Source organism: Cryptotermes secundus, unplaced genomic scaffold (assembly GCF_002891405.2).
Source record: "Cryptotermes secundus unplaced genomic scaffold, Csec_1.0 scaffold1537, whole genome shotgun sequence".
Lineage (NCBI taxonomy): Eukaryota > Metazoa > Arthropoda > Insecta > Blattodea > Kalotermitidae > Cryptotermes > Cryptotermes secundus.
This window is the reverse complement of record NW_019724612.1, coordinates 20,947-33,754: the sequence shown is the minus strand read 5'-3', so window position 1 is coordinate 33,754 and position 12,808 is coordinate 20,947. Positions and strand designations below refer to the sequence as shown.

The 12,808-nt window shown below is 41.5% G+C and overlaps 1 protein-coding gene across 2 annotated transcripts in view; it reads left to right on the top strand.

The window, feature by feature from the left end:
• LOC111862563 (zinc finger protein 64) overlaps positions 1-12,808 on the top strand; it is a 30,248-nt gene that overhangs the window by 7,384 nt on the left and 10,056 nt on the right. Inside the window, exons 4-7 of one of the 2 annotated variants that reach the window (XM_023848059.2) lie at positions 871-1,311; positions 1,476-1,659; positions 8,580-8,647; positions 11,861-12,001. In XM_023848059.2, coding sequence (XP_023703827.1) covers positions 871-1,311; positions 1,476-1,659; positions 8,580-8,647; positions 11,861-12,001 — 834 coding nt within the window. Of the gene's footprint in view, positions 1-852; positions 1,312-1,475; positions 1,660-8,579; positions 8,648-11,860; positions 12,002-12,808 lie in introns of both variants that reach the window. The other variant, XM_023848058.2, reaches the window with a different exon arrangement.

Below are 12,808 nucleotides of genomic sequence, written 5' to 3'. Positions count from 1 at the left end.
AAAACACATCATTCATAACAGAAACAGCTCGCAATAGCCACAGGAACGTTGCTGCAAGACAGGCATATGTAACGACGACTTAGCGCTCTTAAACGCGTGTGTCATTAAATACAGTCCTCCTGACAACAGGCCAGTGAAAAATCTAACAATCTACAGCAAAACCATCAATTATTATGGGCGTTATAACATACGTGTGCAGCTGGACGAAACATACACGTCGAACCCCCCCAGACGATTTAAATCCCTGACGAAACATACACGTCGAACCACGGCAACGGGTTAATAATGAAAAGAAGCAAGGAAAAAATATATAGAGACTGGAGTGGCAATATTTGTAATTTCTTGAACAAATCCCGACATGAATCAAATTTGCCCGAACCAGACATAACTCTTATGATTCTTTTTTGAATTTCAAAGATATTGATACTAAGGGGGCTGGTTAGGTTTCAAGTTCCATTCTAGCCTAAGCAGTTCTGTGTTTTTCTACATGCAGTTTGCTCTGCTTGCGGCCTGCTTCGTGCTTGGCTTACTTTTTGACCCTGAAGATGTGGGGGAATGTGTTCATCTGAAACATTGATCAACTTTCCTCAGATTACACAGTATTACATCTCAGATGATAGAACTCTTCATAGCCACCCTTGTGAGAATCTCAAATCCAACATGAGATAAGCGTTTTTTATGTTTTCTAACCTTATCTTGGCTTATTGTAGTTGGTGAGACTTATCAAAGTATTTTCTTCCCCACGAACACATGGTCTGGAACTAGTTTAGAATCTACAATAGAACTATAGTTTACTCTTTTGTGATTGACTACTGGCTGATTGATCATATAAAATTAATTTCTTTCCTACAGCACCCATACTTGTTTTAGGAAATATGGATAGTGAAATGATTATACCTCAGTCGCGAGAATCTTCAGACCTCAGGTCTATGGGTCTTCCAGGAGAAGCAGCAGTGGTACTGGGACTGGGACCTGAGCAGAAACAATGTTGCAGCAACAAACCAAACGTAGACTTGGAGGGAAGTCAGCCTGCAGTTAACACAGCAAGGAAAGTTGTTTCTGGGGAGTTAAAAGACAAACTCTGGTCTCAGGCAAGTGGAAAAGAAGTGACTGAAGACCAGTTGCAACTTACCACACCCTCTGTGCCTTGTTCAGTATCCGCTGGTGTAGCTGGCATCTCATCCCCTGCAGTAGGGTTTTCCATTATGTCAAGGTCACGTGTCAAGAAGAGACATGATTGTACATTTGATGGTTGTGGCTTCTCTACATGCTACCTGAAAGATCTGGTTCGTCACATGAGGCGGCACACAGGTAAAACTAGGCATTGATGAGGTTCTTAGAGTAGGAGGGAGGTTGTTTATATAAATTATGAAAAACAAAGGCCCCAAAATTGACCCCTGTGGAACTCGTGTTTTATTATTCCCCAGTTTGAGTAGTTACTTTGGATTGAATGTACATATGTTTCTGTTTGCCAGGTGAACGTCCATTCCATTGTGAAACATGTCAAAGGTCGTTTACCCGTGGTGACAAATTGCAAATGCATTTACGCATACACTCAGGTGTGAAACCACATCACTGTGACCAGTGTGATTATGCCACCATAGACAGTGGTAGTTTGCGTAAACATATGCGGATCCATAATGATGAGCGTCCATACAAGTGAGTGTACATTTAATATGAATATATAATATTTTCTTTAAATAAAATTATTGTATATGTGATTTAAAACTGAAATTCCAAATACCAGGGGAATGTTTCGTAAGTTTTCAGAGTGATGGATGTATGTTTTTATTCTGTGTACCACACATATTTTACTTGGATTCTGCAACAATTATTATTTACTAAGGGTGTTCAAAAATGATTGATACTAAACGTTTTTTCTTCACAGTAACCATTTATTGGAACAAAATACATTCAGATTATATTAGAGGTATTCCTCGCCAATGTGTATGCACCTTTGCCATTGTTCTGGCACTTTCAGCATTTGCACAGCAAACCATTCTTTGGGGGTATCCCGGCGCCACTGCTGGACAACTGTCTGAAGCTTGTCATTTTAGGTGAACGTCTTATCCCTCATGATGGCTTTCATTGCATCGTATAGAGCGTAGTTGCTAGGGGCAAGATTGGGCAAGTATGGCGGATGAGACAGCACGGTGTACCCTAGAGCACTCATGGTGGCAATCGTCTGCCAACTGCCATGTGGCTGCGCATTGTCATATTGGAGAAGAACACCATGCCCCCATCTGCCGTGGCGGCATTGCTGAATGCGTCGGCAGAGTTGGCGCAGTGAATTGCAGTACCAATCATTGTTGATGGTCATACTTGGGGGCACCCAGTCCAACAGAACACAGTCGCCATTTGCTTCTGGATGAATATTTCTGGTCATGACTTCTTGGGAAGAGGGCTCCCAGTGTGCTTCGACTCCATGGACTGGCGTTTCTTTTCCAGAGTCTCGTGCCAGAATCATGACTTGTCCACGGTGACTAGACGCTCAAAGAACTCCGCCGGATCCCCGCTATACAGCTGCAGCAACTGTTGGCATGTCTCCACACACTTCTGCTCCTGCGCGATGGTGAGAGAATGGGGCACCCATTTAGCACAGACCTTTTTCATCTTCAAGTCCTGATGGATGATGGTGTGCAGTGTTCCATGTGACAAACCTGTTACTTTCTCTAGTTCATCGAAAGTGATGTGCTGTTCTGTAGTATCAAGTCAGATGTGTGCTGGGTACTGTCTGGTGTGAATGGTGTTGCTGGACACCCACTGCTTTTGCCTTTTTCCCCACAGTCATTGCTGTCTTTGAACTCTGCCATCCAGCAAAACATGATTCTGTGACTTGGTGCTGCTTCCTCACATATGGTTGCTAACTTCATATGAATGTGTGAAGCAGCCACTCCTTCCCTCAAGAGTAAGTACACAGTCCACCGTTGCCCGTAATTGTCTGCTTCCACGTTGTCTGAGTGTTGTCCACAACTGCACCTACCGCCACGAATGACACAGCACTCATCAACCTATGTGCAGTATCAACCTCATCTTGTGGCTATAGGCGGCACTATAGTGTGTCTTCCCACATACACCGGCTCACATTTGACACTGCTGCTTTTCTGGAGTTATTGAGGGAGTGTCAGTCATTTTGAATGACCTAAATACTTTACATTCATGCTTTCATCTTTAATGCACCTTTGTTTAAAATTACTCCTTAANGATGACGTCACCAAGGGTACCGCGGGTTGCTAGGCAGCGCGGGTAACCAGGATTGCGAGAGACGACGGTAGTAACAGTGGTTACTACCGCTAGCGTTGCTAGCAACACAGCGCCAGGCAACAAGGGTGCTTATTACGTGGCCGTTTTCTGTATTGTCCGATCGAGGCTACATGAGGATTAGCGAAGGCTATTCACAGTTAGTCCTCGAGCTACCTTCGAGTTAGTTCTGAGTTAGCCAGCAACCAGTCAGTTGTAATGTGGCATTTAAAGTGTAGTATTTGTAATACTGCAGATAGCAGTAATTGTAAAACTGTCAATTGTGTGATTGTAAGTGCGAATGTGAAATAAAATTCGCTATATCAAATACGGCGTGAAGTTATTTGTCGTGTTATACGCCCAATACGCGACAATATTAATGGGACACATAAAAATAACAATAATAACTCCACAACAGTATTCATAGGGCTGCACAAAACAACACAAAAAACACAGATGCCACAAGAAGAAGGTAGTGCAAATAAAGATAAAGTGTGATGTACTCAAGCAAATGTATTTTAATGAGTGAATGATGAAAATGGAGTAACATTGTAATATTTTAACTTAAGAAGTAATATAGTGTAGCAGTTACAACAAGTCAACAGTTTACCTGAGGATGGCCAAGTATGGCCAAAACATGTAGCAGTTTAATTTTGAGTTTAATAGTCATTTGAATTACGGAGTAATTGTAAACAAAGTCCCGTTAAAGACAGAAGTAAGTGTGTAAAGTGAAATACCAATGCAGTGGGATGCTGAAATGCAACATTCTTATTTATACTGCTTCCTTTGATCTATGTATTTAGAACACTGTGTGTTAAAACCATGGTTTATTCTGCCTTTTCCACAATTACCTTACCCTCTCTTTAGCTCAGGTTTTATAATTTCTCTAATACTATGCTAAATTCTGTTAACACACTTCATCTTGTTTTTATCCTGGTAGTTTTTCTTACGTTTTAATCTTTTATTCCTTGAGACTAGGTATTTTTATTTCAGAATTTTGTTTTGTGTGCTCATTATTAAAATCATCCCCATGCCTTTTTTATTCATTGGTTAATGGTCAAGTACTCTAGTCAGTTGTAAAACATATGTCACTTATACATGAGGGCAGTCTTTCGACCATTAACGACTTGAAATATTCAGTTTGGTTGTATGTCATTCCATGTGAAGTGTTAAGTGTACATATTTGTATATGTATTTTGTTGTGACAGATTTTCAAAATAGTGAACATTGGTATTCTTAACTAATTTCACATAATTCTTAGATCATAGTTTTCTAGGTTATGGCACTGTGTATTGTCATAGGTAGCTACTGTCATGACAGACTCATATAATTTCATGTAAATGTTCATTTACAAGCATTGGTTTGAAATTATGCTCTCTCCTTAATAAATTATTGACATTTTCTAACAACATTTTTGTATTGTAGATAGAAATTCATCAAGACACATTCTCTTTCAGTTAGTAAGGATATTCTGGCTCCAAACATAATCGTGAAGATTCCTCCCAAGAACTTTCATAATATTGTGACAGGTGCAAACACCCATCAGCCACAACAGTTAAGATGGTGTTGAGAACATCATTGTCTGGGCACAACAGGCCAGTAATTCTCATCTAAATCCACTCCTAGTTACCCTGCTACCTCACACCATAGCTCAAGCGGTTAGTTGCTGGCTTCCCACCACGGCGGCCTGGGTTCGATCCCGGGTCTGGTCAAGTGGGATTTGTAGTGGACAAAGTGGCGCTGGAGTGGGTTTTCTCCAAGTACTTCGCTCTCCCCATCTTCATTCCACCAATTGCTCCACAATCACCCTCACCTATCATCTTGGGCTGGTACAATAGGCCAGAAGTGGCCACAGTACAAGGGACTTAGTTCCACCCCACTAGCAATAAAAAAATAATACTCTGCTACCTCAGTGCAACAAGTAACTAAGTTTGTAACATAGCAACAAGGAATCATGCTAGAAGATTTAAGTGGCTAATTGCGTATGATTGTGAATGCTGTAAACAGTTGGTAAGAGGAATTAGTGCCAAAGAAATCCATGTCTGACGCAAACCCTCTGTGTAATCATTATCACATGGCAGGTGATTATGGACAGGCTGGAATGCTCACAAAGAAGAAGCACGGGAGGAGATGCAAGCTGACCAAGAAAAAATGAAGGCCAGTGAGGAAGAGATGAAAGCCATGAAAGTGCTGGCCGGGAAGAAATTGAGGCCATGATAAATCCCATCTGGTGTGTGTAGACCGAATTTGAAGAAATGGTCAGCAAATGGGTGGCGGGTGTTGTGACATCTATTGAGCAGTGGACCCCAAACCTCTGCAAGGAACTCAGCACGGAGATCCAAGGGACAAGATTTGAATGGATGATGAAGGTGCTGATGGAAGCCACGTGGTACAATTTCAGGATGCATCTGGCAGAAGTCAAAACCAGAGCAGGGCATTGAGGTGGCAGGAACACATTTACCAGCATGGATAAGGTAAATCTGTTGAGGTTCAATGGGTCCATGCCCAGGACTGTATGTCTTCACCAGTGTGGGACCATGGCAGATCACAACAGTTGGACAGCCTGGGAGAAAGCCAGCGCCTGATCGCTCTCTTGCAGTGGCAGGCCACCGACATCTGCACAGTGACCCTACAGAAGCAACATACAGAGACATTGTTGAGGTGTTTGAGGGTCGTTGTGGGGACCTCCAGCTAGCTGCGGCATACAGTTTCCAGTTTAAAGCCAGGACCTAGCTGAGCAACTGAGTCTCTGCAAGAGTTTGCCACTGCCATGAAGCAGTGGGACTGCTGGGCCCTAGTTGAGCTGTCCCAGCATCACATGCAGAGGGAAGCTGCCTCTGCATTTGTTGAGCAGATAAAGGACAAAAAGATGATGTAGGAACTCCTTGTGGGTGGTGACAGGATGCTGAATGAGGCCCTTAGCCAGGCCCTGAAGCTGAAGGCTGCAAAGGCAGCAGCTGAACCACCAACCAGCAAGGCTGTGAGCAGTAAGAGTTGCAGTGCCCATGGGCTTGTGGTTGCTGGGGCCCAAGCATTGCAGGACTAAGCAACTTGTATGCTGGCACTGTGAGGAAGTTGATCACCTGAGGGGAGACCACCAACAGGAATGCCTGCAGGACTGCCTAGAGAAAGTTGGCTGAGGACTGAGCAGGGACAATGCAAAGCAAATGTTGCCAACANGCCGGGAAGAAATTGAGGCCATGATAAATCCCATCTGGTGTGTGTAGACCGAATTTGAAGAAATGGTCAGCAAATGGGTGGCAGGTGTTGTGACATCTATTGAGCAGTGGACCCCAAACCTCTGCAAGGAACTCAGCACGGAGATCCAAGGGACAAGATTTGAATGGATGATGAAGGTGCTGATGGAAGCCACGTGGTACAATTTCAGGATGCATCTGGCAGAAGTCAAAACCAGAGCAGGGCATTGAGGTGGCAGGAACACATTTACCAGCATGGATAAGGTAAATCTGTTGAGGTTCAGTGGGTCCATGCCCAGGACTGCGTGTCTTCACCAGTGTGGGACCATGGCAGATCACAACAGTTGGACAGCCTGGGAGAAAGCCAGCGCCTGATCGCTCTCTTGCAGTGGCAGGCCACCGACATCTACACAGTGACCCTACAGAAGCAACATACAGAGACATTGTTGAGGTGTTTGAGGGTCGTTGTGGGGACCTCCAGCTAGCTGCGGCATACAGTTTCCAGTTTAAAGCCAGGACCTAGCTGAGCAACTGAGTCTCTGCAAGAGTTTGCCACTGCCATGAAGCAGTGGGACTGCTGGGCCCTAGTTGAGCTGTCCCAGCATCACATGCAGAGGGAAGCTGCCTCTGCATTTGTTGAGCAGATAAAGGACAAAAAGATGATGTAGGAACTCCTTGTGGGTGGTGACAGGATGCTGAATGAGGCCCTTAGCCAGGCCCTGAAGCTGAAGGCTGCAAAGGCAGCAGCTGAACCACCAACCAGCAAGGCTGTGAGCAGTAAGAGTTGCAGTGCCCATGGGCTTGTGGTTGCTGGGGCCCAAGCATTGCAGGACTAAGCAACTTGTATGCTGGCACTGTGAGGAAGTTGATCACCTGAGGGGAGACCACCAACAGGAATGCCTGCAGGACTGCCTAGAGAAAGTTGGCTGAGGACTGAGCAGGGACAATGCAAAGCAAATGTTGCCAACATTATTATCCCCACCTCTTCATTTCATACTCAGCTTGTCAGCTAAGGGATGATGACAACCTAAATGGCAAGGTCTGGATAGGGGACAGATCATGCCTTGTGACCATTGTCAGGCCAGATATCCATACATCCTGCAGGTGGCTTCACAGGAGACCATCCCAGTCTTGATGGAGGCACTGCTGGAGCTGACTGGAGTGGCGACCTCTGTGAACCTGAGTGTTTGTTGTGGGGATCCCCAATGAGCTCATTCTAGAGCAGAATATCTTGTGCCTCTGTGGATTTAGGGCACCATGTGTCATGATTGGGTGGGGAAGAAATGCTGTTACAGTGCACCGGAGCACCACCACAGTCATTCCCCTGTACAGGGAACAGAAGTGAGGTGATACTGGCTCGATGTGGGAAAGATATACAGTTGGAAAGCCCCCTGTAGGCAGCAGATAGCCTAATGGGACAAAGTTTGAGGGCTGCCTGCAGGAAAGAATGGTACAGGGCAAGGACACAGGTTCATGTCCAAGATTGGTGTCTGTGAGGATGGCTGCAGTACACCAGGGGCACAACCTCACCCTCTAGAGGGCCAGTCTGAGAGGACTGTACTTGCTGCCAGGAGGTCAAAGGGCAGGTAGGCCCAAGAGGCATGGGCCACTGTTGCTGCAGCTGCAGATAATGAAGACCATACTACCTTAAGGAAAAATTTCTTTAGCTTTCAGTTTGATGGAGATTACTAATCATTCGTTGAAGCTAGGCATGTGAAATTTGGTCTTTGTCTAGATAATGAACTTACTTACACACTGTGTGTCAACAGTGTGAAACATGGAGGTTATGCCTGACAAGTTAAGGGTTGAATTCTGTATTTAAATAGTAAGTTCTTCATAAATACAGAATAAAATAATAATAATAATAATAATTGTAATACATCTGTAAGACTAGAAATGTAGGCAATGAGGAGGTGTGCTTTAACATTTTTTTTTTTCAGTATCAGAGCTAGCACTGTTCACAAATTTTCTATCTTGTTTGGAGTGTCTTGTTACTATTTTAAGAGACAGTAAATTTGTGAGTCTGTATATGCTTCACTGCCTTATGTTTTATGTGCCTGTGCAGATTTTTAAAGCTTTTACAGTATGACTTTGGAGGAATATTTAAATATTTTGAACAGGTTTGGACATTTTTATTTCCAGATGCCAGATATGTCCATATAGATCCAGGGATTCATCTCAACTTACAGTTCACTTACGGACCCATACAGGTATAGGCGTGTATGTTCGTATATGTTCACCCTTCCACTTTTCAGACAAATTGAAGTACAGTGCTGCGGTTAGGTATGTAATCAGTGTCCATGAGTTCTTTTTGTTTACGAGATAAACATTCATGTCGTAATGTGTATACCCATTGCTAGGCAACAGGTTGGTAAGCACATTCCGCAACACAGGAGCATGCAACAATAGGATGTCTGTTGCTAGGCAACAGTGCAGTAAACAGGCTTCATCAACAATGCAGGCTGTGTTTTCCGTGAAGTTTGTGCAAAGTGGTTATGAGAAGTGTTTGGCAGGACAGCAGCAGCAGCAGCAGCAGCAGCAGTGGAGTATACAGTAGTAATCAAGAGTAGTCGAGTTGAGTCGAGTAGTGTCTCGGAATTGGCAGCTGCAGAAATGGCAAGAAAGGAATTAGTGCCAGGAAGACTTCATGTGTGATTTGAAGTTACAGTGAGACAGTAATAAATTTGTTGCCAGGATACGACTAGTGAAGACTGAGAATCCTATTGCGTGTGCACTGGTGAACTGAAAGTGTGTAGAACAGCGATAGTGCTATAATTTTCTGTACTGTGTAAATGTATAAGTGTCAGTAAAGCCAATCATCCAATCCAGAACCTGTTATTATTAGTCATGGAACCCCAGACACGTAACAGTATTGTGTTTCCTGCCTTATATAGTGCTAAAATAAATATAGCTTTCCCTTAGAACAACACAATGATATTGAACAAATTGTTGTAGAGGTACCTCTCTAGACTTGTATTCAGGAAATGCTTTGTTAAAATGTCGGCAAAGAGCAGGTATCCTGCCTGAGGGTTTTCATGGTTTTCCTCAGTCTCTCAAGGCAAATGCTGCATAGTACCTTGATTGAAATATGACTGCTTCCTTCCAAATCCTTTGCAGTCCATCATATATGTCATTGTACTCTTTGATACTATATATATTAGTGATACTGAAAGCATCATTACATGACCCACAAAAAAAGCGATGATAACCTTGTATACAACCATTAGCATGGTAATACTCTTCTGAAATTGTTTAATGTAGGATATTAAATAGGTATGTGTAAGTCTCAAATTTTTTAGATCAAAATGAGAAAGAAGTTTCTTGGTCTTGATTCTGAAGTTAATTTTTTGTTCTTGAACTCTGAGAATTTTCTGATAACTGCTTTCACAAGGTCATGTTGAAGGGCATCAGTATGGATGCTCTTGATCTTTTTAAGCTTTTAGTATGATCACAGCACGGTGTGCAGTATCATGCTGTAAGAGTAATGAGCCAGAAGATGAGAGAGAGACAAATATGTGTTAAGGTCAACCATGAGCTGTCACAAGGTTACCCAGAGTACTATCAGTGTTATGAAACATGCACCAAGTTATATTGTGACTTAATGGCTGAAGACCAGAATAGTGGAGCCAGAAGAGACTGCCAGCCGGTCACGGTAGCCGAGTGGTCTAAGGCACACACTGTCTTTGCTTGCTCGGAAGCCGGGATCGTGGGTTCAAATCCCACTCAGGGCATGGATGTTTGTGTGCGTTTTTCTGTGTTTGTGTATGGGTAGAGGCCTTGCGACAAGCTGATCACCCGTCCAAGAAGTCTTACCATATGTCTAAGATCTAGAAAAACCGAAGTGAACAGAGAAGTTCATGGAGGTAGGCCTAGGCCCACTGGGGCTGTAGTGCCAAGGAAAAAAAAAGAAAAGAAGAGACTGCCATTGCTAGGTAACAACATGATAAAGAAGTTTACATGACAAACAAATATACAACAGTAGAAGAACTGCTGAAACAGTGTTGTCTATTTGGTCTGACTTGAAGCTGTATAGCGAGTTGCCATCAGCAGTTGCAGTAGTTGATGGCCAGTGAGAGTCACTGAGTAGGCAGGGATGGCTATTGATGCCACTAGTTAGTTGACATTTGAGTTAATGAGTTGTGAGGCAATCACCAGCTAGTAAAGATGTAAACAGAGGACATTGTTGGGATACATTACCAGGCAGTGGCTAGTGAAGACAGAAAACCTAGCATGTACTGGATGTATTTAACGGTCAAATCTATGTTTCATGCACTGAGTCCTGGCCATGTTGTTATGCCTGAATTGTTCATTGCAACTGATATTCAGAATTAATTGCATATCAAATTAAAATATCAGTCATGTGGTCATGTTTGTCCCTTTTCTACTGGCTTTTAATTACTTATTTTTGTTAAACTTGGTGTGGATATCATGTCACCTCACCTTTACAGATTTAAATACCCTATGAATTTTTGCAGTGGTAGTGGCACTAATGCTGATTAATGTTTAGTCATGAAATTTTGTATATTGAAAGATTTTTAAAAATGCAATGTTTGTTTAGAAATATTTTTGTAGAACATGAAATGACATGATGCCAGTGCTAAATCTGTGTTTAGAGATCAGATTTGTTACGATAACTAAGGAACCAGTGCAGCTAGGATTGTGATATTTGATACAGAGATATGAATATATCATAAACATTCCTGTAAATTTTATATGAATGATTTCTTTATGTTGAATTCTGAGACTGTCTGACAAATTTTTATATAGAGAGAGGGTCATTGCTTCACAACTTGTTTACAATAAATCAGTTGTTATGTGTGATTATTAATATGTAATTTCTGCTAGTCTCATCTCATAAACCACTGCTGGCTCTGTTATTGAGGAATTGGTGGGGCTGGTACATGTAGGACGGTTTACAGTACTATTGTTATGCATCATGATTCTGGGAATGTATTGTATAGACCAGTGGTTGGTATAACCAATTTGTTGGATGTGAAGTGTGGTCATAGGTTGTTTCTTTGGTATACTGTAGCTTTTAAGTGATGGTTGTGACACTTTCCTCAGGGTAATTAGTTTTTTGTTTTTTTTTTTTACTTCATGTTAAAGTCATTGTTGAATACATATGTTACTGGTACTTTTAATTTATGGTTTTATCTTATTGTATTTAAATGAAATTTTAATAATGTGTGTACTGTATCATATATCGTTCTTATCGGGTATTTTGACTCTGTTCCAATGATTGGGAACTTAGACTAGTATTTACTTTGTGACACGTTCTATATCCAACAGTTTGTACTTTCAACTCATGTATGGATCAACTGAACTTGAAATAAATATAAATATGAATATGAATATGAATTATCAATGAGGGAAAGTTTTATCAGTCTTATTATTGTGAAGTAAAACAGTTTTGTTATTTTCAGGTGATAATCCATTTGTGTGTCCATATGACTCATGTTCATCGGCATTTAAGACAAGTTCAGATTTGAAAAGACATGCCAGAATGCATACTGGAGAGAAACCATTTGCCTGCGAATTCTGTGATTATAAATGTGCCATAAAATGTGAGTCCCCTTTATTTTTTATCAATAAAGAATAGTCGCTTTAAGTGTTAGATTGTGAGTTACAAGTTACACTAGTAAGAATACAAGGAGTAGACACAAATACTGGGAGACTGAAGCTCTGATTCAAAAATAGTAAACTGAGTATGTGTGTATGGATAGATCTACATGCATCGGATGCAAATAGTAACATGGTTATTATTTTTTAATAAGAAAAATTCAGTCCTTCATGTATTTTTATGTTATATGCACAAAATACATTCAATTAATTTTTAATATCAAGGTTGTGAAATGTAATGGGTTTAGAAAAAAGTTAGTATTTGGGATGTGCATCAAGAGTTGTCAAATACTTTCGTTTAATATGCATGGGTTTTATACAACTCTTTATGAAACTCAAATGAAATTATGTGATTTGACAAAGGCCTTTGATTGTGTTAGTCATGATTTGTTGATTCAAAAGTTGAAGATGTATGGAGTCAAAGGGCCTATTTTGAAATGATTGGAGACTTATTTAAAAAATAGAATGCAAAGATTTGTGCTGCATACTTGTAATTCAACTACTACAATCTCTGAATCAAAATCTGTAAGATTTGGTGTTCCACAGGGATCTGTCCTGGCACCAATGTTGTTTAATGTTTATACAATGATTGTATTAACCCTTTGACGTGGTCATTTAAATTCCGCGGCCGCGGCTCCTGCGGTAATATATTCAGCCGGCCATTTAAATTTTGCTCGAAAATTATTTATTCATCATTGTTCTTAAATTCTATGAGATAGGAACATGAAACTTTCACTAAAATGATCTTAAAT